General features: G+C 40.9%; 1 protein-coding gene across 4 annotated transcripts in view; it reads left to right on the forward strand.

Annotated features, from left to right (window-relative positions):
- Positions 1-25,800, forward strand: part of ESR1 (estrogen receptor 1) — a 365,725-nt gene that overhangs the window by 148,988 nt on the left and 190,937 nt on the right. For all 4 annotated transcript variants that reach the window (XM_036024903.1, XM_028509943.2, XM_036024904.1 and 1 more), the window contains exon 3: positions 7,814-8,004. In XM_036024903.1, the coding sequence (XP_035880796.1) occupies positions 7,814-8,004 (191 nt within the window). The remainder of the gene's footprint in view (positions 1-7,813; positions 8,005-25,800) is intronic.

A 25,800-nucleotide genomic window follows, 5' to 3' on the forward strand; every position in this document is an offset into this window, starting at 1 on the left:
ATGCACAGGGAAGAGTATGTGGTGGTGGTACAGAGCTTCTGCCCCCTGCCAGGTATGCCATTCTCCACGTGTCTACCCTCCTGTGAGCTCTCCAAAACCCCTTTTTGGTTTTAATGGAGACTTCATTTAGGTAGCATGGTTGATTAAATCATTGACCACTGGTGATTCATTCAACCTCTGGTCCTTTTTCCTCCCTAGAAATAAGGGCATGGGAAGGAAAGTTCCAACCTCCTATTCTTGGTTGGTTCCCCTGGCAACCAGACCCCATCCTTACTTGTGGTCTAAAAGTCCTCTCACTAACATAAAAAGAGACACTTTTGTCTCTTACAGCTTAGGAAACTTAGGGTCCTGGGAGCTCCGTGCAAGAAACAGAGATAAAGACCGTGTAGATATTTCTTATGATAAATCACAAACCCTCAGGGAGTGAAAAAACCTCTACTACAATAGGGAGAATTTAGGGTGCAGTTAACCTAGCTTGGGGAGGTCAGCAAAGCTCCCTGGAGGAAAACTAGGTTTAAGCTGAAAACTGGAGAAGTAGAAGTTATTCAGGGATGAAGAAGGGTGTTCCAGGCAGAGGGAACAGCATGCTTGCATGCTTCCAGTGGACCAAAGGATCAAAGTGTGTACGCAGGAGCAGAAGCAGGCTTTGGGGGAAAGATACTGGATGTAGTCTGGCACACATTAAGTTTGCAGGTTTTGGAGGGCGTTATTCTAGAGGCACTTCAGAGTGAGTAATTGTCATCTAGGTCTGAAGTCCAGGGGAGAGGGGAGTGGGATGGCAGTTGGGTGTGGCCACACACAGGGCTGGGCTTCTCACCAAGAGAAGCTGTCAGCTGAGGATGGCAGAGGGCCGAGGGCAGAACCCTGGGGAACACTTCTGTTTAGGAATCTGGTGGAGGCAGAAAACACTACAAAGGAAATCGGGGTGAGTTGTTGCCAGAGAAATAGAAACCAGCATGTGTGTAACTAAGTGTCAGGAGGAGTGGTGAAGACTTGAAGTGCGGTGAGAATTCAAAGCTGAACCAGTGCGAGTCGATATATTTAAAACACGTGTATGGATGATGGGGAACTGAAGCCTGGTGATAGGTGATAGAAGAGATGTGTACGGATAATGGGAGGCAGTGATTTTGTGGGGAGCATAGTGCGAGCGATTCTCAGAGGTGAACTTGATAAAATTTTGCTCAGGGAGCTACAAAGTGACTAGTACTGGTTGGAGCAAAGAATTCAAGAGTTTGGACTTAATTTTCTCTATACTGGTGATTAAAAAAAACTTGACTAGAGTTCTCCAGGTTTAGAACTCCCCTAAAATTGTAGGCAGAAGTCTGAGAGTGCATTTTATGCCTGTTTTCTAAGAAAGATAGTTTCAGAGTTTTCACTGTATTCTCAAACAAGTCCATGATTCCCCTCCTCTCCTTCCCCTGAAAGGTAATGACCCACAGATAAAGGCAATGAGAAGCTATTGAAAGACCAATATTGTATTTTATGACAATTCTTTTGGCAGTGGCTGGTAAGAGGAGTTTGAGGAATGACAGGAGGCAGGAGGCTAATTCTAGTAATTCAGATGTGGAGTACTGATCGCTCAGGCAAGAATGACGAAACCAAGGAATGCAAAGAAAGATAGGCATAGTGTTTTTTTTATTGAATTTATTGGGGTGACATCGGTTCACAAAATTATACAGGTTCAAGTGCACAGCTCAACAAAACATCAATGACACACTGCATTGTGCACCTGTCACCCAAAACAAAGTCTCTTTCCATTCCCATTTATTCCCCCTTTGCCCACCTCCCCTTCTCCTCCTCCTTGACTAAAATTGATGATGAATCAGATATGGGAAATACATTTAGCAAATATTTGTTAAGGACCTACTATGTGTCAGTTAAAATTGGAAGCAAATGAGACATGGTCTCTGCCTTCATGGAATTAATGTTTATTAGGGGGAACATGTATTTGTCAATAATCACTCAAACACAGAACTGGGAATTGTGGTAAGTGTCATGAAGAGAAGGCATAGGGAACTCTAAGTGCACATAACTTTGAGGACTGGATCTGGTGAGGGAGCCTCATGAAATTTTATCTACTAGCTAGTAATTACGCCATATTTCTAGGGACTGGACATCTGTTGGTTCTTTTAATTTGGCTTCACAAAAAATATTTTCTCTAGAAACCAAGGCTCTTAAAATTAAAAAAAATTCTTGGCTAATCAGAGGGATATGCTTTTGGATGGCTGGTATTATGATTTGTGGTTGGAAAAACAACAGTATTTGATTATGTGGAGCTTCAGACTTTCCCTTTGATTAATGAAAATCTTTCTGGAAAATAATTTTTATTACGGTTTGCTTTTACTTGGTGCAAGAGACTTCCCTTTTTGGACTCAATTTCAATGCCTTCAGACATCTTTCTTAATCATATTTAGTATGTGATATCAGAGGGCTATCCATTTGGAAATGTTTCATAGTCAATTGATGCACTGAAGGGCTAAATCGAGTCGGTTGAGTTTCCAGTTTCCATAGGGCCAGTGGTGTTGTGTTTTGTTGTCCTGATCATTCACGCTCTGTCATCTTTTTTTTTTTTTTTTTTGCCATTATACCATTCCTTAGCCACTTTTGTGCCTCGGAGTGACAATGTGTTGTCACTGATGCAAAACATCTCTCTCTTTCTTGCTTAAGTTTATGCTCTAGCTCTTTTTTTTAAGATTTTATTTATTTATTTTTAGAGAGGGAAGGGAGGGAGAGAGAGAGAGAGAGAGAAACATCAATGTGCGGTTGCTGGGGGTCATGGCCTGCAACCCAGGCATGTACCCTGACTGGGAATCAAACTTGTGACACTTTGGTTTGCAGCCTGCACTCAATCCACTGAGCTACGCCAGCCAGGGTGCTCTAGCTCTTTTTTTAAAAAAAATCTTTAAAGGTATCTGTAAGACTAAAGAACAGCTAATCTCTTAATACATACCTTGGTAAACTAGTTAACTTCTTACCTGAGTCTTCCAAGAAAGTGCCCAGGATGAAAAACTATCAAGTTAGGTGGCAATTCAGTGAGAAAAGTGGTAAGAATTTTGCAACGTGGGAGATGTTATAGCAATATGACTGGAGAATGAGTTAAATCTTCAGTTAGGATAAAGTGGTAATGATGTGGCTAGGGTTTCTGAAGCCATTTATTAGAAAGGCAGGACCTGAAGACCTTTAGAACACGTAAATAAAAGTAGTTAATTTGGTCCTATAGAAATTAGGAGAAACCAAAGGGCCTCAGAGGCTGGGTGAGAGACAGAAAGATTGCCCGAATAGGATGTGAGTACTTTCTACCAGAAAGATGTGAAGCAGAAAGTGCCAGGTCAATGACCCGTGCACTCAGGCAAGGCCAGCTAGGGGGCAGCAGGAAGAGGTGATTCCAGGACCCCTAAAGGCTTTTATCCCTGGTGACTGATCGAACCACCGGTTGGTGCCTGACCTACCCTTATGGTTGTATCTGAATCCAAATGTGGACCCCTCCCACTCTGTTTCTTTCTGTTACAGATTGTTAGGCCAAGTTAGTCTGCACATTGAGGACACAGGTCTCTAGCTGGAGACAGCTGTGCCCAATTAGCTTGGCCTAATGGGTACTCCAGACAACCTGAACACGTTTCAAGATGCCACAGGGCATTGCAACCCATGAGAACATCTCACCTGCCTTTCAGCTTGATCTGGGTGAGAGTCATCTCCATGATGTCCCATTGGAGAGTCTTCCTGGAGAAGGGCGGGGCTAAGGTGATGAGTAACGATGTTAGATACTTGAATTTCCAAGCTGGATAAACAAGCGGCTCTATGGAAAGGAATTACGGCCTGTGGTAACTTCTCCCATTTCCTTTTGGATGCCTTCTGGTTTTATGCCCCATGTCTGCAGTGGAGTTTTAGTTTTTCCAGGGTCCTCTCCAAGAGAAAGTGTAGATGAAAGGCATTTTGCTGACAGCAAACATCTCTGTTAGATCCAGGGAATCTGGACTTTTCTATTACATCTTTCACCAATACTTTGAAAAATAGTACCCCCTTATTCCATTTATATTGTGCAATTATCACTTTATTGCTTCAGTTGCTGATTAATTTATTTGATATCAATATTTATGGAGAGCCTATTGTGGATGAGGCACTATGCTATAAACCCTGGGAGTTCTAAAGATGAGTAAGGCACAAGGAACTTGGCAGACAGCAACCCAGAGTCTACACTTAAAGGAGTAGGGTGGTAAGTTGCAGAAAGTGAAGAAAAACCTGGTATTGAGTTCAGAACGGGGATAAATTATTTTGAGTGTGTGGGAATTAGGACCGGCTGGTACAAGAGGAATTTATGCAAAAGGTCACCTTAAGTTGCAGTGATCACTTCACATCCATTAGGATGGCTACTATTAAAAAATAAAACAGAAAATAAAGGGCGCAGAGAAATTGGAGCTTTTGGAAATGTGGAAGTAAAATAGTGTAGCCATTATGGAAAACAATATGGCACTTTCTCACAAAATTAAAAATAGAATTTATCTTATAATCTAGCAATTCCACTTTGGGGTATATATCCAGAGAATTGAAAGCTGGGTCTCACATCTTTAATTCACTTTATCTCATTCTAGTTTTTTTTTTAAAGATTTTATTTATTTATTTTTAGAGAGGGAAGGGAGGGAGAGAGAGAGAGAGAGAGAGAGAGAAACATCAATGTGCGGTTGCTGGGGGTTATGGCCTGCAACCCAGGCATGTACCCTGGCTGGGAATCGAACCTGGGACACTTTGGTTCCTAGCCCGCGCTCAATCAACTGAGCTATACCAACCAGGGCTTTTTTTTTTTTAATTTTAATTTCATAGGAATCTTTACTCCATCTATCCATTCAACATCTTTCTTACTTCTCTCGCTCTCTTTTTTTCCTCCCTGAACACTTTATTCATTCATAGTATTAATCACAATAGCTAAAGATGGAAGCATCTCAAGTCTATAGTAGAATAAATGGACAAACAAAATGTGATATCTGCATATATTGGACTAATATTCTGCCTCAAAATGAAAGGAATTCTGACATGTTTTACGATGTGGGTGAACCTTGGGGACATTATGTTAAGTGAAATAAGCCAGTCATAAGAAGACATACCATGCGATTCCACTTACATGAGTATCTATCTAGAGCAGTCAGATGCATAGGGACAGAAAGCACAATGGTGGTTGCAACAGGCCTTGGGGAGAGGAAATGAGGAAGATGAGGAGCTATTTAATGGGTATAGAATTTCAGTTTTGTGAGATGGAAAATTTCTGGAGATTGGTTGTGCTCCAATTGTGCTCCAATATACTTAATATTACTGAACTAGACTCTTAAAAAGGGTAAAATGATAAATTTTATGTTACATTTATCTTAACCACAATTTTAGAAAATTTGCACTTTATCAGGTGGGAGTGGGTGGAAGATACCTGACATTTTGGAAATTTTTCAGATTAATATACTGATCACTCACTCATTCACTCATTCAACAATCATGTATTGGATACCTGCTGTGTGCCGGGCCCTGAGCTGTATACTGGGGCTACAGTATTTAATAAGGTTTATAAAACACTGAATCTGTCAATGTCATGCTTGCTAATCGTGCTCTCTCCCTCCAAAAGCACTAAGCTTCTCTAGTTAAATATTCAGAGCTGCTTCCTACTGACTTGAATTATGCATACAAATTAGTAAACACACTGAAGAGGCTTGATGGTCATGGGCGTCAGGAGGAGCTGGACAGCATGATGCTGAAATGGAAAGATATGGGCAACGGATCATAAACTAGACTTGAAGAAGGTGAGTCAAGGCTCTCTAGGGATATTAAAAAATAAAGGACTCCTCTTTGAGGCTGCCAGCATAAAAGCCGAGCACTTTAGAATGGAAAAAAAAATGACAAAGTCAGACACTCTCAACCCCAGAAGCTGGTATTTTGTGAATTTTATGGCAAGTGTAGTTCGAGACCACGGACACAAAACTGTGGACGGTATTAATGAGTGAGGAGGGCAGGGAAGGGTTATCAAATTTGAGCTAAAAGGGAGGACAGGGCCGGTGAAGGGCAGGGCCAGTGAAAGTCGGTGTGGTCTGCTTATTTGGGGAGGGGGGGGGGCGGAAGCAGGAAGCGTGAGCTTCCTTCACCAGGCAACTCTGGAAGCTCTACCTTGCATCCATTGGATCTTATCCTAGGGTTTTCTTTTTTTATTTCATAGAAACTTTTACTCCATCCGTCCTTTCAACTTTTTCTACTTCTCTCACCCTCTTTTCACCCCCAAACACCCTGAATACTCTATTCATTCCTTTCACTATCTGCTGAGTGCCAACTACATACCAGGCACCGTGCTGGGCTCTGGATAGATACCCTCAGTTCTCTTATGCCATCTTTATTTGGCTGCCCAGAGTAAATCTTGGATTGATATAATTCTGTTCCTATATTGGTTAGACGAGGGATGAAGTTAGTCTCATCTACTACTTTTCTTCACTTTTTCTCCCAGTCTCCAAGGTGTCTTGATCGAGGCTGTTCCTTTTACTTGTATTTTTAATCCCAACTTTTCTGCTTTCTCCCTCCATGTACCCTCAGGCAACTCCTCTGTACTGCCCCCTCCCTTCAGGCCACAGGAGGCCTTCTCAGGTCTCTGCTCTTCGTAACATCCCTCATTTCTCTTTACATTCTGTAGTGACTACCCCGTCTTTCTCTTCCCATTCTCATCAAAGTTCTCAATGCCATGGCCTTTACTCATGTTCATTCCCTTACATTCCATCTGCTTTCCCAGTCACTGGATTTTCTCCTGTGCCCACACTGCCGAAACTCCTTGCTTTGTCAAATCCAGCCTCACCTTATCGGTCCTTGTTCTTTCAACTCTTTCTACTTCTCTCACCCTCTTTTCACCCCCAAACACCCTGAATACTCTATTCATTCCTTTAACTATCTGCTGAGTGCCAACTACATACCAGGCACCGTTGGACTTTTGTTCTGTTGGACTTTTGGACTTGTTCTGTTGGACTTTTCTGTTGGACTTGTTCTGTTGGACTTTTCTGCCCCATTTGGCACGATTGATCACTCTCTCCTTCGTAAGTTTTCTACTTCCTTAAAAACTTTTTACCCCTCAATTTCCTCGGTCCCCTCAGAACTTTCTGGCTGCCGATTCTCACTTTTCTTTCTGGGACGTGCCTCCTTCGTGAAACTTTTAAATGCTGATGAAGTCATCTGTGCTCTGCTCTTTTCATTCTGCGTGTTCTTACAGGGGAGTATTGAACATTCACTACTGTCCTTAATTATAGTCAAGCTACAAAAACTGGTATCTAGGGTTACCTGGTAACAATGGCATAAAATCCTGATTTGTCTTTCTACGTATGTTCTATGTTGCTCATCAGTTCATTGGTGTTGCAAAGGTCCCTGCTGTTTGATGCTCTGTCTCTGTTTCGTGAAGACCCTTTGTGCGGCCCCGAATTGGAATGAGCACTGGTCTCTAATGGTGCTGAGTTAATTATGAATCTCTGAAAAAGAATGGATAAGTCTATTGGAAACCAGCTAATTTCATTTTGTCATTTTCTGGATAATATATTCTGGTATAGACAGTCCGTTTTTTTAAACAAGTTTGCAATAGACAATTTCCCCTCAAGGTTAATATAATAGGCAAACACCTTTTGCTGTGGCAGACGGCAAGAGGTAATGAAAGATTAGCTTACATTATGATTCATTATTTCAAAATGTCAGAATAAAGTGGGTCTGCTACATCACCCCAGCCTCTTTTACCTTAGAGGAGAGTACATGTTTTGCTTTTCTAATGTTAATGCATTCACTGCTTTTTTTCTTCATTTTTTTTTTTTTACAGGCCAAATTCAGATCATCGGCGTCAGGGTGGTAGAGAAAGATTGGTCAGCTCCAGCGACAAGGGCAGCCTGGCTATGGAGTCTGCCAAGGAGACACGCTACTGTGCCGTGTGCAATGACTATGCCTCTGGCTACCACTATGGAGTCTGGTCCTGCGAGGGCTGTAAGGCCTTCTTCAAGAGAAGTATTCAAGGTAATAGTGTGTTGAATATGACATATTCCACTTTCAATCCTCAGACGGGAAGCAACGGAGGAAGGGAGGCATATGATCAGCCACTTGTCCAAAACCTTAAAGCCTCCTAGGTCCACTAGTATCTTTGGTAGAAACATGGAGGAGAGGCAGGAGCTCAGGGCAGTTGTGGCAGAGTGCTGATGCTTTGTCCATTTGGCAAGATCCAGACAGTCTTGCCCAGCTCTATAGGCAGAGGATTTCAACAACTGGATCTCAGAGATATTGTCTGTGCCCTGACTGGGGGCTGACAGGTGGATATTTATGTGCTGCTGGCAACTAGACTTACATGCTATACCGGTTGTGTAATATTAATCGGCTATGCATAATTACGGCTCCACCTTGGCTTTGTCCAGATGAGTAGTCTGTTCTGACCTTTGCTCTAGACCAATTCTAATTGAACTTGCTCTTCTCTGGCTCTGCTTCCATCTTTGTTGTCTGAATGGATGACTTGACCTTTTGCTAAAATGAGAAGCCCCAGTAACTGGCGACTTGTCATAAGGTCAAGTACCTATCTGTACTGTACCACACAGTTAAGTATCTACCTGTAACATTTCATTGGCCTATCTGCCTTGATCCTTCTCTTATGTATAGTTTACCAAATATAGCTTCTTTGGTATTCTGCCAGCTGCATTTTTTTCTACTCCAGGAGTGTTTAGAGGATACACTGGAGGAGAGAGCAATCACTTTTATTTCAAACAATGTCTATACTAAAGATCCTTTGTTGATGGGAATGGCAGTCTGACAGCAGTTTAGGCGAACTGAATTGCCTTTGTTGTCTTAACAGTAGAGCATTTTTCTCTCTTTACTTTACCAGCATAAGCAAAGTTTAGTATATAAATACTAACTATATTTCCAATGGAGTTTCTGTATAATTCTCATGGACTTTGTGCTGTAGCTCTCCACTGCCCTGATATGGGGTGAAAGCTGGGGGTGATGCACACTATTTATCTTTTTCTCCATTATGAGTAAGATGGACTTTTTTTTTTTAAGCTGTTCATATCTAATAGAGTAGTACATGAGGTCAACTTGGTCCTCTTTTAAAAACACTTTTTTGACAATTATTACTTTCAATGTCTTTTAGAAAATACTGTAAGATTTAGACTTTTTTGTTGGGCTTTAATAAAATGAGTGATATTTTTCTGATAGTAAATTTTTGTTTTTTTTAAATAAATATACATACATCTATAAATACCTGTACATATATTTATATATACACATATACATGTATATTTACATATCTGTAAACATAAAACATACATATGTGTATACAACATATTATTTAGCTAATACCATCTTTATTGAGAAAAATTATATTTATATTTTGATTTAATTTAGTGTAAGCCAATTAAGGTCTTTTGTCAGTCATGTTTATTTGTAGTTTTATTGTTTATTTAATTTTATATAATCTAAAACACCATTATTTTGTCCAAACATTTACTATGGCAGTGAGAACTCATTTGACAGTGGTAGGGTTAGTGGATAGGGTCAACTACAAAATTGGACAAGTCACTTATCTGAGACTGAATTACCTCATCAGTAAAAATGATTTAGAGTATCAGTCAGCCAAGTTTTTCTGTAAAGGATCAGACGGTAACTGTCTCAGGCTTTGCAGCCTCTGGTGCAGCGACTCAGCTCTGGCATTGTGGCCTGCAGGGAGCCATAGACAATATGTAAACAAATGGTGTGTGCCAATAAAACTTTATATATAAAACAGGGAACTGATCAGAACTGGCCTGTGGGCCATACATTGCTGACCTGTGATTTAATGTTTAGAAAGAGAATAGTTGGTTTCTAAATTTAATGTTGATTATTCATGTTTATTGAACACTTACTCTGCATCTGTGTTAGATGTTCTGGATGAAATCAAATATGTGTCAGACATGGTCTGTAATCCCACAAAATTGGGAATTTGCTTGGGAAATTTACTGGGGAGGCAATTTTCATGATGTAATTAGAGGGTAACTCAGTATAGATAAAGTACTACTATATCATAAAAATAAGAAAAACTATAGATGGTTATAAGAAAATATTGTCAGTTACATATGTAAAATTACTGAGATTGAAAGTAGAAGTGACCTTCCTCCAAGTAACAAAAGCAATATTCTCATGAGTTATTTTTATCATATTTTAAGCATTTAGGAATAAACTAAATAACTTCACAATGAATTTAATATTATCTCCAAGAATTAAGGCATCAGAACAGAAAACACAGAAAAAACATAAAAAAATCAATGAAGGAAATGTGAGCTTATGAAATCAACTATTTTATTGGTATGCCATTAACTCAAATTTAAATATTTAAAAAAATCCTGCTGACTCTTTGATAGGGAAATAATATATTTCACTTGCATTGTGTATATATAGATTAAACAGTAGGATTTCACTGTACTATAAACTGTGCTATATAAAATTGTACTACAAAAGTCCCATAAAATTGCATTTCTACTCATTTATCATGGTATGAAGTCACTTATATAGGGTTTTTAAAGTGAGATATATATTGAGTACACAGTTCTGGAAGAAGCCTAGAAACAAGGCAGTCTTTAACTTGTAGACATAGGGAGTGACCTTAAAGATGATTACATTCACTCATTCATTTATTTGTTCATCAATTGTCTCTATTAGGCAAAGCACCTTGTGGGACCTTGGAGATACAACTATAGGAAAGACATGGTCCTTACCAGTATAGAGCCTTCACAGTAGTGGGAGAGATGGATAAAATAGTGGCAATTAAATTACAATGTGAAAGGTGCCAGGATTAGGGTGGGTGCAGGGTCTTACAGGAGTCCAAACTTCACTCAGCCTGGAAGGGGTGAAGTCAGGCCCTGTGAAGTTTTCCTGATTTAAACTTGGGCCTCGAGAATTGGGTCAAGTGAGGAAAATAAAGGAGGAGATGAGTATTTAATCACAAGAGTAAGCATATGAGCAAAGTCCAGGAGGTAAAATAGACTTTGGGGAATTCTTTGGATAAAAATTAACAAAAAATACCCCTGGCCAGGTAGCTTAGTTAGTTAGAGTGTCATCTCATACACCAAAAAGTTGTGGGTTCCATCCCCAGTCAGGGCATGTATCTAGGTGGGGTTGAGTTGCATACTGTAGGCAACTGATCAATGTTTCTCTTTCATGTTGATGTTTCTCCTTCTCTCTCCCTTCTTTTCTCTTTAAAATCAATAAAAAATAAATATTGCTTAGGCAAGGATTAAAAAAATTAACTAAAAATTTACCACTAGATTTAAACAAAGATATTTCTGGGTCAAGCATTTGTTCTTAGTCTATGTAAAAACAAAGTTATTTACTTGCTTTTTATTTTAATGATATTTTCATGTGTTTAATTCATTTGTGCATATACAAGGGAAAATGCCAAAGCAAGTTTAATGGTTTTTGATCCCATTTTCTCACCATATTCTTGAAAACTTTCAGCGAAATGTTTCAGCTAAATCATTTTACTGAACTTCTTTGGCTGTTTATAAATTACACTGCCCCCAAACCCATTTAAGGACAGTGAAGGATCTAGCATTCAGGTAGAAAGTTCTGAAGATGCTGTGGCTCCCCCTGTTTTCATTGTTACTTAAGAAAACAGCTAGAAATGAGTATCCATTAGATTACTCTAGTGCTCTAAGTGTTTCAGTTGAAGAGGTAAAGTGTTTGACTTGAAAGCACATAAATTTTCATCCATTACTTGGTGTACAAACTTGATTACTCAAGAAATTGAGTAATAGCCTTCAGTTGAACATACTTTTTTTTTTAAAGAAAGCAATGTCAAAGCTTCTACTTAAGGGAGAGGGTTAAAATTAAATAGTCTATGAATTTATTAATCATTGTAGGTGGAGAAGCTGTGTTTCTTAAGAGGTGTTGTGGGTAGAAACTCTTGGATGAGTTATATAAGCAGATTTGGTCCAGTGGACAGGTACAGCCTTTGAGTATTATTCCAAGGTAAAGTACTCCACTGAGCCCACTGATTCTCTCATATATTATTCCAAGTGGTCAGGAGGTACAGGGGATTCTCAAGCCCATATATATATATATATATATATATATATATATATATAGCAAGGGGAGTATGTTCCCTTTGCTATGTTGCCACTTCATATTCTCTAAGGCATATAAAGCAGATGCTTAACATTAGATCAAATAGACATGGCCCGGACAAGGTGCTGGCTTAAAGGTTAGCTAAGTCCAGGAGCACATGGTTTCAGGGTGGAGTCTAGTTATAGTTCAATGTAGTGGGGGCCTTAAGTCCAACAAGGATTAGGATGACAGCCTGATCCACTGGGCCTCAGAAAGTATCAGGGCGAGACAGTCCAGCACCCTGGATAGCTCCTTCAACAGCTGCAGAGGGTGAGCGGAGACTTATTTTCTGAAGAAATTTAGGCCCATTCAGCTGCCTCCATTTGCTTTGTAGAGCTCTATTAAAAGAGAATTTAGCTCTTTTATGCTTAGGGTCTCACCTTTGTTCACTCATGATGGATTATTTTTATCCTCACCAGAAGATATGTGTATTGATTTTGAGAGAGAGAAGGAGGAAAGGGAGAGAGGGAGAAGAAGAAGGAGAGGGAGGAGAAGAGAGAGAGGGAGAGGGAGGGAGGGAGAGAGAGAAGGAGAGAGAAACATTGATTGATTGCCTTTTGCATGTGTCCTGCCTGGGAATCAAACATGCAGCCTAGGTATGTGCTCTGACCAGGAATCTAATGCACAACCTTTTGGTGTGTGGGACAATACTCCAAGAGACTGAGCCACCTGGCCAGGGCCATGATGGATTAGTTTTTACATTTAGTTTTGTATTTTTAGTTACTTTCTGGCTTGACATTTAAACTCATGAATGGAAAAGGCCAGAGGATGGGAGAAGTGGAGGCTCCCATTTTGTTACATAACTATTTTATCTCTGGAGTCCTTTCAGAGATATGGCTCAAGGATTGAGATCCTGGCAAAAGATGCACACACAAATACTAAGTCTTTGGTCTCCATGTTCCACACTTGCCCCTCTATAGTCTGGGCTCCATTCAAGGGCAGGAGAGATATTTTAGATATGTTCTTCAAGTCATACAGTCTTACACTTAAAACTCTCACTGCACATAAAGTTTGGATTCTTTTGTGTGGTTTAAAATACTCTACATGATCTTGCTCTTGCTTACCCTATTCACTGTAATCTGGCCACACGGGCCTTCTTCCTCTTTCCCTACCATACCAAACCTCTCCCTTCCTCAGGACCTTCATACATGTGGTTCCCCTTTTCCTTTTACTTGAAACACTCACATCTTGGCTGGCTTTGCGTCATTCAGATCTCTGCCCAAGATTGCTTTCTCAGAGAATCTTCCATAATTACTCTGCCAAACGTAGCCCTATAGACCTTTGCCCCTAGTTTGTTTATACTGTATTACTATGTTTTATTTTTTCTTTAAGGCCATTAAACCCTTAATAAAGTTCTCTGATTGATTGACTTATTTGGTTGATTATTGTCTGTCTATATCAGGTGCCACCTCTCCATATTCCTGTCCAGACTTGTAGGTGAGCTGAATGAGAGCTGCTTTCTGGTCTGGTCTGCTTTGTTTGTTGCTATAGTGCCAGTGCCTGTGGTGGTGTTGAGTACATAGTAGAAGGTGGCAAATGGCCTATTCAAAAGAATAGGAGATAAAGCCTGCTGGAGGACCTCAGAAAAGGGAGAAATTTCACTGAAAAGGGTAAGGTTGGCTGGAGAAGTGTTAATGCATGTGGTCTATTTGTTGTAAGCCTGAAAAGAAATGGAGGGTTTTTGTAGGCACTGAGAAGTTTGGAAAAGAATTCCAGAAATGTGAAGTAGCGTACACCGAGATGTGCTCATTGGAAGCTGAGTAAATCAGCCAGGAGAGATCAGAGGGCTTATTGTCCTCCCTCTGCCTCTTTATGTTCCCTCTTTGGGTCTCTAAATGTAGGCATTCCCCAGCGTCTGTGTCTTGGCTCCTTTTCTTCTCTGCCCAGTGTTCTAGGCAATCTCATACAAATCTGTTTATGGGTGGAATTGAACCCCCCCTCCCCTCCAAATACATTGAAGTCCTAACTTCCAGTACCTGAGAATGCAGAAATAGTGTCATTGCAGAGGTAATGAGTTAAGATGAAGTCATGCTAGAGTAGTGTGGGTTCTTAATCCAATATGACTAATATACCCATAAGAAGAGGGAAATTTGGACACAGAGACAGGGAGAGACTGCCAGGAGATGATGGGGGGAGAGAGAGAGAGAGAGAGAGAGACCAGGAAAGAGGCAAGGAAGGGTTCTTTTCTATAGGTTTTAGAAGGAACATGGCCCCGAGGACACCTTGACTTCAGACTTTTAGCCTCCAGAACTGTGAGACAATAATTTGTGCTGTTTTAAGCTACTCCTTTGTGGTATTTTTATGGCAGTCCTAGAGAACAGCATTTAAGATCTAAAGTGTTACAGGTATGCAAATACTTCTCAGATCTAGCTCCTGTCCCAGCCTTGCTGTGTAGTGACTCCTGTGTGTCCTCACGAGACACTAGCTACTTCTGACTCCTGTTAATGTCTGTTCCCACACCGTTCCCTTTGGCATCCGCACTTAACACCTTGGAGTTAGTTATCTTTATCCCTGCGCTGTGGCTGCCCATTGTGTAGTTCAGTTGAGTATACCTCTTAAACGTTTCTCCATCCAAGTCTCATTCCTCAGACTTAGTCCCATTACCTTTCATCAGGATTGCCCAACAGTTTAATTTTCCTTTTGTCTGTGTCTTCATTTAAGTTATTTGCTTCATTGTTTTTTTCCCTTTTTTGCAGCCATTCTGCTCACTGTCAGTCTATTAAAGTTCTTAAAGCAAACCACCCATCTTGTCCATACTTGGTGCAGAATCCTTTCGTAACTTCCATGGCCTATGGAATAATCCTTAGGCAGCCATTCAAGGGTTGCCTCAGTTTTGCTCTAGACTGTCTTTCCACTTGTTTTAAAGTCACTATTTCTACTTCTCAAGTAGACTCTTTAGACTGGGCTCCTTGCTGTTACTCAAATATGACCATTCCATGTCTTTACGGGGAATTTCCTTCCAGATTCACCAGTAAAATTTCTCCTTTCCTAAGCAAAAATGACAGTCATCAAACCTTCTATGATGTGAAAGCAGGGCTTCTCTCTCTCCCATGGTCCTTTGTATTACTTTGTTGCTGTCGTCTAGCACTGCAGGTGTTTGCAAGTATGTCTTTCCTCTGCTGACTGGGAGCACCGCAAAGATAAGGCCCAGATCAAGGCTTTATGTTATAGGAATTACTCAGTGAATATATGACAGGCAGAAAGGAAGGTGAGGATAAGCTTGCTTCCACTGACACAAAACCATTATGTTATTTCAGTCATGAGAGACATACGACAAAAGTCTTTAACTAACATTAACCCACCAGACCATATAGGAAGGACCAGAGAAGGGAGATAGTGGAAGCATGAAGGCTGATTTGGCTGTTGTTCAAATATCTTAGACATACTGAGGTCTGGACTCTTTGGTATTTGTAAAATTCAGAAAAGGGAGTAAGACGAAGGGTATTATAATGAGAGAATCTACAGTACTTGGAGATGATTTAATAGGAGATATCCTGTTAAAGGAGTTAAAGAAGTTCAAAAGCAGACGGAAAATGATGGTATTGTCACCTGAACTGGGAAACTCAAGGTCAGTCAGACAAGTTCAATCCTGGGGATACTGAGTTTGACATGACAGCCTCATATTGAGATAGGATTATCCAGCAGGTACAGAAACAGAATCAGGGGTGGAGGAGGTGAATCCATTTCCTCAATTAGTTTTTAAAGAAATTTGATGAAAAGAATGGCTTAAATACTTCCTGGAGGTTGTCCATGATTATTAATGGAGAAATAACTCCCAAAACTTCCTCTTGCTTCTCATAATAATATATTATTACGAGAGTTCCCTGGATCTTATGAACACCTTATAAGAAACACTCTTATTATGAAGTGTGCATATTCAATGCCCTGCTAAACAGGAAAATCACAAATTGCCCAACAGGGTCAAATACTGGTCTCCGGGAACTTAACAATTTAAGAGAGAACATGCTGGTACCCACACAATAAACTGTGCACACACCGTAGAAGTCCATAGACAGCTTTTCCACCCAGAGCTGGCCTAATCTTTCCATTATTTCTCCTTCTATTTTTTACCTCCCGTCTTGTGGAAGCACGCATGCTGTGCAACAGAGAAAAAAGACCACTGAGGCCAAAAGGCAGATGAGCCCAGTGTCCACGCATATGAGCTCTCGTGCAATTTTCCCTGCAGAGCATTTGTAATGAAACCTTTTGAAAGGAAGGCCTCAATCCTAGGGATTGTTAAATCTGCTTGACGTTTGGCTTCTGGTTCTCATTAGAGGAAAAGAAACGCACTGCCTGAAATTTAAGACCGAAACACCTTCTTCCACGTGGGAATGCCATCCCATCACCAATGTGAAGTGCTTCTTACCCTTGCGTGCTACAGGACCCAGATGAGGTGCCCACACTCGCATGTGAAGAAGGGCTCAGAAAAACACCATCATCGTCTTTCCCCCTGTGAAATGACAGTGGTTCTTCTTCTTCTTCTTCTTCTATTTTTAAATTTGCCTCTGGCCAAGTAATTTTCATCTCGGGCATAATCAAGACAAAATACGCCTCACAAATAAAATCAGTATAGAATCCCCATTTCTTGGCAGCTCTTGCGGACACAGCCGAGGCTTTCCGAGGCCCTTAAAAACCATGGCAACAAATGCCTTTGAAGGGTAAGCAAAGGTTCCAAATGTTTTTAATCGCTGGTGTTTTTATGCTACCACTTCAGGTAACCCTCTTCATTTTTTTTTCTTCGTCTGATTGAAATTAAATTTCCAGGTTCCCTCCTAAGTGGCGCTGCCCCCATCGAAGCGCTGACTGCCTCCATTAAAGTGGTGGAGCAGAAACCCATACGTAGTGCTCAAGCTTGTCAACAATTCCATTAGGAAGCCCTAGTTATTAGTGGCAATAATTTTGCACAAAAATTATAAATAGCCCTTAATGGGCACGTTTTCAAAGGGTACTACCGACTAGCCCTCAATATAATGTGCTCTTTACAAAGCCTGCCAACGGTGGCCTGTGGCCTAATCCTGCCTGAATGTCCCTCTTCTTCGTCAAAAGCTGCCGTCTAGACCTTTAAAGTGCTCTGCCTTTTAAAAAGAGAATGGCCTGTTTCACTCATTCAAAGAAAAGTATACTTCGAGTTGTAGGCTGCTCATTTCCGAGCCCTGTATTATACCTTACTGTTTCTGAACTACCTATACAGGCTATGCTATAACTGGATGGCTTGGCTTTTTGACTGGAAAATAACAATGTACAGGAAAAAAAACCCTATTGTATAACTCTATTATCCACTTTGTAAATCTTTTTCCTGCTGTAATGTTAATTTTCCACCCGTGTGTGAGTTACAGAGCAGATGCGAGATTTTGAAAGGAAAGAAATGCTTCACCTGAGAAAGAGGCACTGCAGTCTGGAAAGTATTCCTATTATTCCCCCCACATTATCGTCTCCCTTTGGCCGAAATAAGAAGCGATTTTATCTTTTTCAGTTGCTAAGATATGCAGGCACAAAGAAAACAATTTAATTATTAAATTATAATTTTACTCTGCGATAGGTACTATTCTCCCTATTTTCTTTGAGAAAAAAAATATGGATTTTAAATTTTATCTAAACAGATATCATCTTTACCCGGTTGATTTGGCAGCTTCAAAATCATGGATTAGGAAGTATGGAGTGAAGGAGTAGAGAGAAATTCTTAAATCACCACCTGGGGCTGGGTGGTTAGGCTGCATTTCTCGGTAAGACATCTTGTAATGATTGAAATACAGGCACAATGATTTAAAAGAATGGCTGCACCACCTCACTGTGATTGGTTAAGTGATGTGAATGCTGTTTTCTCTGGACACCAGAGAAGACACGTTACAGTTCTTAAGGTAACCAGAATGCACAATTATTTTGTTCCTTTGACACTTCAGAGCTACCAAGGAGGGAATTCATTTAAAGGTATATAAAAGTGCCCATGCCACTGCCATTAACCAGAGCCATGACGGTGTATTATAGTCACCATGGAGACTGTTTTCCATTTCATTTCATTTCATTTCATTTTTCTAATTGCTAGTAGGCGCGTTAGTCCAAGTACACCTTCCCTTTCCTGCAGACCAGTGCCACACCTGCGCATGCTCTCCACCTCACCGTGAACCATCCCTTCCTCTGGTCTCCATGCTCATCAAGCTGACTTGCTCCACGTCCTCCCCGCCCCTCACACATTTGTTTCTCCTCTGCCTATGTGCTCTGGTTCATGCCCTTCTTTCCTTCTCACCATCCACCCTGACTTCACCAGACTCCAGTCTTGTTTTCCCTGTTGCACTCTCCACCTCCCTGTCCCAGTTACAATACCCCCCCACCACTGCACCCCAAAGATGGCCAACTCTCTGAGCTCAGGGACTCACAACAGTTTTTTTTTTTTTCATGCACCACATAGTGATTGGACAGCCACTTTATTTTAGCACTGGGTGATATGCAAATCCCCGAATGCAGTGAAGGGCTCAGCTTGTGCACAAGTGGAAAGGTCGTGATATACACGCTGAAGGTGGTGCACACACATTACAGCATGGAAGAGTTAGGCTCAGCACTACAAGAGATGCCCCAAAGCAGTCTAAGGGATGAAGTTAATGTTGTGCGTTCACAGGAGGGAGCAGGTACAGTGCTGAGGAGTAAAGCTGACGACATTATGGAGATGGCGTTTACCTTGGAATCTGTGCAGGGGACCCAGGCGGACAACAGTTCCTCCTCATTGTCAGCGTCCTGTGATTTGTCGTCGGTGGTTGCTGACCACTTCTGTGTGCTCAGTACTGTAGAGCATTCACCGCCATCGCGTTTTAGAAGGCTGTGGTTGTGTTTGCTCTTTGTGATATATTTTAAAAACATATTTCATGTATACATCGGTAATGCTGTCACTAGCAATATGTCTGTTATATACGCAGGGGTTGGCAATACTTTGTTTCCATGTTGTGAGTAATGTGTTATTTAAGCTTATTTTGGAAGTTTGACATTGGAATGCTGTTAATAAAAATCTAGAAATGTTCCTCTGTAGCAATATACACTGTAGCTATTATGGAGGTGGGTGTGTTTGGTATTTGGTGTGGAAGAAAGCAGTTGGTCCCAAGCTAAAATGTATTTCGATACACTCAGCTTAGACTCCATCATTTTTATGTTTGCAATTTTCTTGATTTTCCACCCTGGTTTTAATTTTATGAGATGTGCATGAAAGGATTAAAAAGATGGCTAGAGACTTATGGTTCCAAGAGTTGACATAAACTTTCCCATAACATGGACCATTACTCAAATCTAAACTGAGATACACCCTTTAATTTTTAAAACGGTGGCAGTAAACCTGATCTCAGAGAAGAAAGAGAATGGTTTTCTTCGCTTTCATCAGCTACACACAGGGCACTTGAAGCACGCCCCTCCCCTATTCCTCCTCTCTAAAACTTTAGCTTCAAGTTGATGCTATTGGTGCAAGTGGTGTAAATGTGTGCGATAACAGCAATAGATAAATTCGGGTCTTAGACATGAGTTCTTTCGCTCCATCCCCTGATCTGGCTGTGTTCCTTGCTGACTTATTGTATATCCAAAGGAGGACCTGGGGGGCCAGGTGTGTGCTAGATCACCTTGGGGGCTGAGGTACTGCTGCCTTTGGTCTCATGTCACCTTATTGAACCAAGTAGGGACAGCAGAGTTAGCATCCTAATTTTGGATCCATTTCTTTTAGAAATATAAGTGCTGTTAAGAGCCCTATGTACCATATACTGCTCATAAAATGCTCCTTAGGTAGCCACTTTTTCGGAATGCAAGACAGGAGAAAGAGTTTGAATTAGAGACAAAGTTTTCTTGTAAACATTTTCTTTTATGTGTGTGTTTGGGTGTGCATGTGTGGATGAAAATATACATATTCACACACACACACACACAGAGAAAGAAGTATGAACAAAATGTGGAAATTTGTTCTACAAAATATTAACAGTGACTATCTCTGAGTAACATTACTATGGCTTCATTTTATTTTGTTTGCCTATTTACATTTTTATTTTTTCACAATAAGCATCTTTTACATGTGTAATAAAAAATTATTTTAAAGTTTATGTTGCAATTGATGAATGTCACACTAGTATTTTCTTTACTCTTTCCTCAGTAGAGAAAGACTGTTGTGTGTCTAGCATGTCTTCTTACTGTATTTTAAAAAATGTGTTTATTCCGTGCAAGAGGACAAGTCTGCACTGAAGTGTAGCATTTATTTTCTTATCCTTGAGCCCAAGTGAAATTGTATCAGGTGGCTATTTCGTAGCTGAGGCCGGTTAAATATTATTCTTTCTGAGTGGTTAGGGATTAGAGCAGCGGAGGTGAAAGGTCTTGTGTTAATGATATCGCCAGGAGTCTAGGTCTTCAGAGCAGCTGGCCTGACCAGCAAAGAGGAAATATTTCAGTCATGCGGCCCAGCAGTGATTGCTTACCCTAAGGACACATCCCAGGGAGGAAGAGCCAGCCTTACAAGAGGGCCTTGGGTGTCATATGTTGTTGAATACAGTTGCACAGGAATAGACCTGAAACCCTGTTGAAATGAGAAATTGCAGTTCTGATGTCCAGAAGTAGCAACTCTTCACTTCTTTTTCATATTTCTGAAGTCCCTCCCGTAACATAGAAAAGTCTCCTTAACTTTCCCAAGGGATGCCACCACTCTATCAAAATCTTAACATTTAGTCATTCAGGAGGACTATTGTTAGTAAGAGTTTTCCGGCTTGATTCGAATATGGCTGGATAGCCATGACCTTCCTGAGGCTCTGAGTTGGAATGTGGGGTTTTTTTTTTTTTGCCTTGGTGTCTTAACCTTTTGGCTAAGGCCTGGACTACACATGCATTCAGCGTTTTGCAGACCTTTCAAGACTAAGGATCACTTTGAAAGAGGGTAAAATTTGAGGACGTGACAATGGTTGTTTGGTCCTCAGGGTCCCTTGATTGAGAAAACACATCCTGGCAGCAAGCTTCCGTGAAAGCAGTGGTGCTTTCAGATGCTTTGTCTCTTAGCTGGCCGTGAGGGCTGCACGCATGCAAAGAGCCTGCTGTACATCGGGACTGCATACATTAGTTAAGCCATCTGGAGATAGTACTTGATCTTCACCTTGATTGTCTTTTGCTCTTTGCTGTAACCCCCTGTGCCATTGGTACCAAGAGTGACTGATGATGACATGAACTCTGGCGATTCATTTCCTTCTGCTTTTTCATATGGAAGTTTTGTATTTTTTATTTTGAAAATAGTTGGATAAAGTGAAAAAAAAAGTCCTCTTGAAGCAGCTGGAAACACCAATAGCTAAGTGTATCATGGACAGTAATGGGGTAAATCACTGTAATGGTTCTATTTTTTTTTAAACAAAAAGTAAATCCATACCTTTAAGCAGACCTTGGGATAGAAATTTCCCAGAGACAAGGAGCTGACACTCTGGCCTGCTGGGATGAACTGTCCCAGGGGATTCTGAGCTCAGTATTGGTGGCCCCTGGCTGCCCCAGGTCAAGTGCAATGCCATAGGACATTTCCTGTGACAATGAGCCCCAAGAAAGAGCTGTTTCTTCTCGCTTCAGGGCAGAAACAGAGTATTTTGTTGTGTTAACTCTTAGGATTGTCAAGAGTGACTCAATGATTTTCTTTATAGAGATAATAAGTTTTCTCACTTGACTCTCATAATGGTGGAACTCTTTTATCCAAACTGATTTTAGTTTTTGAGGCCATTCAGTTTTTTAAAGCCCTTTGTTTCACTTCTTTGACAAGGAAGCTCTTTTAAAATGCTATACCATTACTGCTACTACTACTAGGTGAATCTCTTTGCTCTTGTGTGTGTGTTTGTGTGTGTGTGTGTGTGTGTGTGTGATGAAATATGTGGGAGTCAAAAAACCATTGAAATAGGCAAGATGAGGGGTAGAGAATGTTGGACGGAACTGGGGACCAGTAAAGGGCCACAGAGGTGCAGCCTGGCAGCTGATGTGGGGCCTGCCCTCCCCCACAAGGGAAGGCTGCTTTGCCCAAGAAGAGGCAGCAGCTGCTCCGGAAGTAGAGCTGGCAGTGCTTCACAACGGGTTGGGTTTTCAGGGAGAGGAAGGGGGTGGTCCTGAGATGCCATCTGAATGACTGGAAGAACAGTGAGGCTGATGCTTGAGAATAAAACATTTAAGTGATGTATTTGTACCCCTGGACAGGGGTTGAATTTGAGATATGTTCTGGCCCAGCACCTAGCTCCTTGATCCATTCCTGTCTGTTTTTAGTATTTGATTTGTGAATTAATAGATCACTTGCAATTGTTTCATTTTCTCTGCCAAGGAGTTTAGCTTAGAATTTTATCTATTTATTTAATTTTTAAAACATTTCTAAAAATATTTTTTATTTATTTATTTTTAGAGAGGGGAAGGGAGGGAGAAAGAGAAACATCAATGTGTGGTTGCCTCTTGTGTGCCCCCTACTGGGGACCTGGCCTGCAACCCAGGCATGTGTCTTGACTGGGAATTGAACTGGTGACCCTCTGGTTTGCAGGCTGGCACTCAGTCCACTGAACCACACCAGCCAGGGCTAGCTTTGAATTTGAAATAGAAGCAAGGCCACAATCACAGCTTGTCTTGTGCCAATCAGCTTAGGGCCAACTTTTTGCTTAAAACTGTAACCAGGTTAGGGATTGCTGTGATTTACAGTTCATGGTATGAAGTCATTTAAAACTTCACAGTATACTTGAAATGAGAGGAATAGAAATTAAGGACTTAATCATTTACTAAGAAATAATAGATAAGATTTATTTATTTCTGCAAGACTTGGTGGAGATTTGTTCCTTTCCTCAAACCAGTTAAGTGTGGTGAACTATTATAAAAAGGTGTGTGGGTCAGGTTACAACAGCAGTTTTTTAGAATACTCACCTGAGGATATGTTTATTAATTTTTAGAGAGAGAGGGATAGGGATAAAAGGAGCAAGGAGGAGAGTGTGAGAGAGAAACAAAGATCTGTTGCTTCCTATATGAACCCCAACTGGGTCTCGAATCTACAACCTAGGTATGTGCCCTGATGAGATATTGAACCGCAACCTTTGGGTGTATGGGGTGATGCTCCAACCAAATGAGCCACCTGGCCAGGGACAGTTGCATTCTTCTATGAAACTCTATAGGAGCAGTCATTATGGGGTTATTTGCTTTGTGCCTGCTTATACTTTAGTAGATCCAGAAGGGGTCATGTTCATTAACTTTCCTCTTTTATTTCTTTCACCTATATTTTCAACTTTCATGACTTATGATATAGACAATAGAACTATTCTTTGCCCTCATTTTTACATTTTAATTTGTTTTTTCTTTAAATATATAATCTTTATTATATTTTCCATTACCATTTAGTCCCCTTACACCCTTCTGCCCCAGCAATTACCACCATGTTGTCCATGTCCATGAGTCCTTTTTCCTTTTTGCTGAATCCTTACTCCCAACCCCGCCCCTACTATCTGTCATCTGTTCTCCATCTATATGAGTCTGTCTCCTGTTTGTTAGTTCAGTTTGTTTGTTAGATTCTACATGAGTGAAATCATATGGTATTTGTCTTTCCCTGACTGGCTTATTTCACTTATCATAATCTTCTCCAGGTTCCATCCATACTGTTGCAAATGGTAAAATTTCTTCTTTTTTATGGCCAAATAGAATTCCATTGTGTAAATGTCCCATAGTTGTTTTATTCACTCATCTATTGATGGACACTTGGGCTGCTTCCATATCTTGGTGATTGTAAATGATGCTGCAATGAACTTAGGGGTGCTTATGTTCTTTTGATTAGTGTTTTGGGTTCCTTCAAATATATTCCCAGAAGTGGGGTAACTGGGTGAAAAGGCAGATCCATTTTTAGTTTTTTGAGGTACCGCCATACTGCTTTCCAGAGTGGCTGCACCAGTCTGCAGTCCCACCAAGCATGTTTGCGTTTTTGATTTGGATGATATTTTGTCACAGTTTAGGAAATGTAGCTAGTAAAAAATGATTATCACATGAGAACTTGCTTTACAAACTATAAATTGCCATAGAAATATTAGTTATCATTAGTATGCTTATCAACTGTATAGTCTTAGAAAAATTATTTTATGTATTAGGACTTCTTATTTCAAGTGACTACAACATAATTCAACCTAGTTTTGGGGTGGGGGTGAGATGGTCTGGGGACTGAACTGTGGTGGAAGGACACTTGAGTGTCTTGGCTAGGGGTGTGGCTAGTCTCGGTGGCCATGGGCCCAGTGGCTCATAGCCTGTCAGGAGCCCAGCCTTGCCACCATTCCTCTGTGTGGGCCAGCTTCACGTTCTCCATAAGGCTGCATTTTCCCAGAGGCAAACAGCAGGGATGGCAAGAGCTGCCATACCTCACATCCTGCGACATTCTTCCAGTTAGGGAAGGGCTCTCTTGACTCAGCTTTGGTCAAAGACACACCCTGGAACCAACTGGCTGTCAAGTCACGAGGCAGAGCCGCATTTCAGAAGCGATCCCGTGGGCTCACCCCGTGTAGGGGGCTGTCCCAGAGATGGGAACAGCATTGTGAGCCACATACCGCATGATTGTCGACCATCCCTGGTGTCTCCAGTCTTCCACTTCCTCGGTCAGAAAGCGCACGGCGATTCCCACCTGCTAGATTGATGTAGTGACAGGAGATCTTGCTTAGCTCGCTGCGGGAGCTCTGTAAAGAGTCATCACCAGTGTCACCTCCTCCTGGCTCCCAGCCAGGCTCCTCTGGGATAGCTTTCTGCTCTGGAGCTAAGCAGAGCAAACGCCTTAACATTTCACTCTTTGTCTTCCAGATGGATCTTTACCCTTTACATCTCAAACATAGATTTTTTTCCTCACTACCAGCTCCTGAAAATTAGTTCACATTTCTACTTCAAAACCAAAAGCAGAAGGTCAGAGTTTTGCAAATATCTCTGTGGCTGTCTACCTCCTACTTACGCCTTTTTGTCTATGAAGAATGTCAAGCTTTGGAGAGCAGAGATAGCTTATCCTTGGAATTCTTAATATATCAACTATATACCTTCTTTCATATAACACAGAATCAGAATTCCTTGAATAAATGAATGTCCTTCTCGTTTTGCTGTTACCAGTGGGGTGAGTTATCAGTGGGGTGAGTCTAAATAGTCCATCTTCTATCTTACTGTGTCTTTGATAGTGATACCAAAAATATAATCTCTTTCTAGGAGAACATTTCCAAAGAGTGGGCTCTGCTTCCAAACTAGACTAACATTTTGTAGTAAATTAGAAAAAGAACTTTATTATAATCTTTCTAATTGTTACTTCAAAACGGGAGTTTGGACTGGTAGGAAATTATTAATCAATAGAGAGTAGATTTCAAAAATGTAATTATACCAGATTTATCACTTGAAATATGTCCTGTGAAATAAAGTATAGCTCCTCTTTCCTAGCCTCATTTGTAAGCAGTTAGGATAATCTAGGTAACTTGAACTGGGGTTTGGAGTACAGACTGCCTTAACAGCTTGGGGCTTACTTCTGACTCTAAATGACTTTTGTCCCTTACCTGCCTGGATAGCGGAGGCAGCCGGGCTTACTTTGAAGCCCAGAAGTGACTTACCGGTCTAGTGTTTAGCTGTTTTCATACAGGCATGTGTGACTCCCACACATTCCTGGGCTGTTAGGCTGGGATTCTCGTTTGTTTACAAAGGTGTCTGCGTGTGTTTTGTAAAGAAGTGTGGATGAATGGC

This window comes from Phyllostomus discolor, chromosome 4 (assembly GCF_004126475.2).
Source record: "Phyllostomus discolor isolate MPI-MPIP mPhyDis1 chromosome 4, mPhyDis1.pri.v3, whole genome shotgun sequence".
Taxonomy (NCBI): domain Eukaryota; kingdom Metazoa; phylum Chordata; class Mammalia; order Chiroptera; family Phyllostomidae; genus Phyllostomus; species Phyllostomus discolor.